The 5,749-nt window shown below is 46.3% G+C and overlaps 1 protein-coding gene across 1 annotated transcript in view; it reads left to right on the top strand.

Moving 5' to 3' along the window:
* The first annotated feature begins 4,798 nt into the window (after positions 1–4,798).
* Positions 4,799–5,749, top strand: part of LOC109924000 (cystatin-B-like) — a 3,062-nt gene continuing 2,111 nt past the window's right edge. The window contains exon 1 of the mRNA XM_020524017.2: positions 4,799–4,995. Within this exon, the coding sequence (XP_020379606.2) occupies positions 4,921–4,995 (75 nt within the window). The 5' untranslated portion in view covers positions 4,799–4,920. The remainder of the gene's footprint in view (positions 4,996–5,749) is intronic.

The following is a 5,749-nucleotide window of genomic DNA, read 5'->3' on the forward strand; positions in this document are numbered from 1 at the left end:
AATGGTATCAATGTGGATTTCACAAGTTTCAAAATCTCCCCTCCCCCCACCGCATCCCAAAACCAGTCCAACTCGTCCCTGCCTCCCTAACCTGTTCTTCCTCCCACCTATCCCCTCCTCCCACCTCAAGCCGCACCTCCATCTCCTACCGACCAACCTCATCCCGCCCCCTTGACCTGTCCGTCCTCCCTGGACTGACCTATCCCCTTCCTAACTCCCTACCTACACTCACCTTTCCTGGCCCCATCCCCGCCTCTTCGACCTGTTTGTTTCCTCTCCACCTATCCTCTCCTCTATCCCTCTTCTATCCGCCTCCCACTCTCTCCCTATTTATTTCAAAACCCCCTTCCCCTCCCCCTTTTCTGATGAAGGGTCTAGGCCCGAAACGTCAGCCTCTCTGCTCCTATGATGCTGCTTGGCCTGCTGTGTTCATCCAGCCCTGCACCTTGTTGTCTCGGATTCTCCAGCATCTGCAGTTCCTACTATCTCTGATTCGATAGACCGGTGAGCCTGGCATCAGTGGTGAGTAACTTGTTGGAGAGAATCCTAAGGGACAAGATTTACATGTAATTGGAAAGGCAAGGACTGATTAAGGATAGTCAACATGGCTTTGTGCATGGTAACGCGTGTCTCATTAAATTGAGTGAGTTTTTTGAAGAAGTAACAAAGAGGATTGATGAGGGCAGAACGGAGGGCATGATCTATATGGACTTCAGTAAGGCATTTGACAAGGTTCCTCATGGTAGACTGGTTAGCAACATTAGGTCACATGGAGTACAGGGAGAACTGGTCTTTTGGATACAGAGCTGGCTCAAGGGTAGAAGGCAGAGGTGGGGTTGATGGAGCGTTGCTTTTCAGACTGGAGGCCTGTGACCAGCGGTGTTCCAAAAGGGTCAGTACTGGGTCCACTGTTTTTTGACATTTATATAAGTGATTTAGATGTGAACATAGGAAGTATAGTTAGTAAGTTTGCAGAAATTAAAATTGGAGGTGCAGTGAACGGTAAAGAAGGTTACAACGGGATCTTGATCAGATGAACCAATGGGCCAAGGAGTGACAGATGGAGTTTAATGTAGATAAATTCAACAGCATTTTGGAAAGGCAAATGAGGGCAGGACTTAAACACTTAATGATAAGGTCCTGGGGAGCGTTGCAGAACAAAGTGATCTTGAAGCACAGGTTCATAGTTCCTTGAAAGTGGAGTTACAGACAGACAGGGATGTGAAGAAGACATTTGGTATGCTTGCCTTTATAGATCAGTGCATTGAATATAGATTTTGGGAGGTCATGTTGTGGCTGTACAGGACATTGGTTAGGCCACCTTTGGGATACTACATGCAATTCCAGTCTCCCTGCTATAGGAAGGATGTTGTGAAACTTGAAAAGGTTCAGAAAATATTTACAAAGGTGTTGCCAGGGTTGGAGTGTTCAGCAACAGGGAGAGGGTGAATAGGCTGGGGCTGTTTTCCTTGGAGCGTCAGTGGCTGAGGGGTGACCTTGTGGAGGTTGATAAAATCTTGTGGGGCATGAATAGAGTAAATATTCAAGGGCTTTTCCCTGAAGTAGGGGAGTCCAACACGACAGATCATAGGTTTAGTGTGAGATGGGAAAGATTTAAAAGGGACGGGGGCAATATTTTTTCATTCAGGGGGTGGTGCATATTTGGAATGAGCTGCCAGAGGAAGTGGCGGAGGCTGGTACCATTACAACTATGAAAAGGCATCTGAATGGGTAAATGAGTAGGAAGAGTTTAGAGGGATATGGGCCAAATGCTGGCAAATGGGACTAGATTTATTTAGGATACCTGGTCGGCATGGACGAGTTGGACCGAAGGGTCTGTTTCAATGCTGTACATATGTATGAATCTATCTCTTAAGGTTGACATGCAGTTTCAATTGACAGTCACGATGGCAATTGTAATGTCAGCATTCATTTCTAGAGGGCGAGAATACAGAGCAGAAATGTATTTCAGAGTCTGTATAATGCTCTGGTTAGACTCTATATGGAATATTAAGAACAATTTTGGGCCTTGTATCTGAGGAAGGGATGTGCTGGCATTGGAGGGAGTCCAGAGGAGGTTTGCAGGTATGATCCTGAGGATGGAGGGCTTGCCATATGGGGACCTGTTGAGGGCTCTGTACCAGTACTCAATGGAGTTTCGAAGGATGAGGAAGGGGATCTGATTGAAACTTACAGAATACTGAGTGTCTTGGATAGAGTGGACATGGAGAAGGTGTTTCCACTAGCAAGAGGGACTACGACCTGAAGGCACAGCCTCAGAGTGAAGGGACAACTCTTTCGAACTAAGATAAGGAGGAATTTCTTCAGCCAGAGGGTAGTGAATCTGTGGGACTCATTACTGCAGAGAGCTGTGGAGACCAAGTCACTGCCTGTGTTTAAGACAGAGATAGATGAGTTCTTGATTAGTTAGGGAATCCAGGATTACATGGAGAAAGCAGGAGAATGGGGTTGAGAAACATATCAGCCATGATCGAATGGAGTGGCAGACACAATGTGCCCAATGGATTAAGTCTGCTCCCATATCTAATGGTTTTATTTTCTTATAGACGGCGTGATTCGAGAAGGCACCTTAGCATTACCTTCCTTAGGGCACATAGGCAATGGTAATAAACACCAGGAGGTGTTTTGCCTGGAGGTTTCTGTATCAGTTGGAGAAGCTGTACCAATTGCGAGGAATCGTGGAACTATTTTCAGAGTCTGTACTCATTATAAACTGTAATTCATAGTCAGAATTGCCAAGTTTAATTACTGAGTTAATATCGACAAATGACAAAGGAAGCTGGGAGTCTTTGGAATTCTTTGTCACAGAGAGCTATGGGAACAGAGTGCTTGTGTACTTTTAAGGCAGAGAGGAATAGATTCTTGATCAATAGGGAAGTCGAGGGTTGTCGGGAAGGAAAGTGTATGAGGGGAATGTCCCGATTAGCTGTGATCCCATTGAATAGCGAAGCAGGTTCAAGGGCTGAATAACTTACTCCTGTTTCTGTTTCTTAGGATCTTATGTCTCAATGCATCAAAGACTGTAGAGGAGTAGCTTTCTCGAATATCTGGAATTTAATGACTGAGCAGTTACAAGTGCAGCGAAGGACGTACTGAAATAATATGTGATCCAAAGCTGAGAGTGATAATCCAGAGACCCAGGTACTGTTCTGGGGACCTGGGTTCGAATCTCGCCACGGCAGATGGTGGAATTTGAATTTAATAAAATATCTAGAATTAAGAATCTATGATGACCATGAATCCATTGCTGATTGTCAGAAAATTCCATCTGGTTCAGTAATGTCCTTGAAGGAAGGAAACTGCCATCCTTCCCTGGTCTGGCCTACAAGTGACTCCAGACCCAAAGGAAGGTGGTTCACACTTACCTACCCTCGGGGCAATTAGGGATGGGCAATAAGTGCTACTGTAGCCAACGTTGCCATCATTGCTCCGAATGAATAAAAAAAAGTTGTTGCACAGAATGTAATATCATTTGATATTGGAATAGACCTTTGCAAGGACAATGTCTCTGATGAAAGGTCTCAGTGAGAGTCAGAGTCTCACACAATCTTAGAATCAAACTGTACAGAACAGGCCCTTCAGCCCATCGAGTGTGTTACACCAATGTAAACTGACAACTGAGTGTGCATGTCCTTCAGACCGAGGTAAATGAGGGAGAGTGGCCCAACGAATGATCAGGGAAAGCCAGACATTCTCTGCTTGAGAAACTAAACAGTGCATTTGTCTGGGGAGTCCAGAACCAGGGGTCACAGTTCAAAGATACGGAATAAACCATTTAGGACAGAGATGAGGAGGAATATCTTCATCCAGAGAGTGGTGAGCCGGTGGAAGTCATTGCTACAGAGTTGATGGACAAATTTTGGATGATTTCAAGAAGGAGGTAGATATAGCTCTTGTTGCTCAATGAGTTAAAGTATTTGGGGAGAAAGCGGAAACACGGGACTGAGTAGGATGAACCGCCACGATCCTATTTAATGGTGGAGCAGGTTCAGAAGGCTGGTAGCCTGCTCCTCTCGTATTTTCTGTGATTCAGTGTCTTTCCATTTTCTCACACTGTCAACCTCATCCTCAATGGAGAAAATGAAGCTTCCAAATCTGCAGAGTGAGCCCTGAGGCAGGGAGCATGTTCACACAGGTTTATTATTGCAAAGCCTCTGACACCTGGCACGGATACATTGGCAGGGAGATTTCAACATGATAGGAGAGGGTGTGAGGGAATTGGGACTTTACACCAGCAGGTCAACAACAGAAAGTGCGAAACGCAAAATGATGGAAGGTGCAAGACGGCTATTCAGCCCATCGTGGCTCATTGAAAGTTTAGGACACTTAGTCAGAGTTGACAGCACTTTCTCTGCTCCGTCTGAACAGCCGAGATCCAGATATTGATCCTCTTGGGGCACCAAAGCTAATGAGAGAGATAGTAGGAAATGGCGGTGCTGGAGTCTGAGATAACAAGGTGTGGAGCTGGATGAACACAGCAGTCCAGGAAACATCAGAGGAGCAGGAAAGCTGACGTTTCGGGTCTGGACCCTGAGCTCATCGAGAGCGGTTCAGTCTATCCTTATCTCAATCTTCATCATAAAATATCAGGGGGCATTAAAAACAAAAGATGGCAGAAAATGGAGGGGGGAAATTTTATGTGTCAGAGAGAGAGAAGGAAGGAGGGTGTGAAGTAATCATGAACAGGAAGCAGAACAACTCCTCATTTCCAGGTGACAGGATCAAACAAACGATGACTGCCAAAGGGTGGAGCTAACAGAATGGGAGAGATTTCACTGTCGAATGGTTCATTACTGAGAGGAGGAGCAAGAAGAGGGAGCAGAGTTTATAAAGTTAGAATGCTGAAAGAAGAAACAGAGTGAGAGGCAGTGAGAGAGACAAAGATAAGAGGCGACAAGAATGGCAACACATTGCACTGGTGGTACATCTGGTACTGCAGCTGTTACTGCTGAGATTCAGGCCATTGTCCAGTCAGTGAGTAATCTTTCTCTACATGCATATGTTATATTATGTGGCATCTCCCAGCCTGGAGTCTCGTCATATCTGCTGTAATATACTTTACGTAGTTATCATATGAATACCTATAAAAGTCGTTTTAGCTTCTTTAACCTGTCGAACAAACCAGATCAGTCCACCCCCTATTTCGCCAGCTCTGCATACCTCTGAGTCTTTGATAAAATTCAAGTGTTTGTTTTCCAGTTGAGTCAATGTTGGGAGCTACAGATTTCACATGCCATTTATGCATAGCAAGATTCCACAAAGAACAAAACTGAGATTGAGACGGTGAAAGCTTGCTGTAATTGAGAGGAAAACATTCTCCTCCAAGACATGATCAGCTGACAGCATTGCCTGAGGGATTGGTTCATTGTCACAGCTGAAAGACAAAATCACACAGTGCAGCAGGATGTCAGCACTGACCGTCCGACAGTGCGGCCCTCCCTCAGCACTGACCCTTCGACAGTGCGGCCCTCCCTCAGCACTGACCATCTGACAGTGCGACACTCCCTCAGCACTGACCCTCCGACAGTGCGGCACACCCTCAGCACTGACCCTCCTTCATTGCGGCGCTCCCTCAGCACTGACCCTCCGACAGTGCGGCACACCCTCAGCACTGACCCTACGACAGTGCGGCACTCCCTCAGCACTGACCCTCCGACAGTGCGGCGCTCCCACAACACTGACCCTCCGACAGTGCGGCCCTCCCTCAGCACTGACCCTCCGACAGTGC

This window comes from Rhincodon typus, chromosome 48 (assembly GCF_021869965.1).
Source record: "Rhincodon typus isolate 14 chromosome 48, sRhiTyp1.1, whole genome shotgun sequence".
In the NCBI taxonomy this organism is placed as follows: domain Eukaryota; kingdom Metazoa; phylum Chordata; class Chondrichthyes; order Orectolobiformes; family Rhincodontidae; genus Rhincodon; species Rhincodon typus.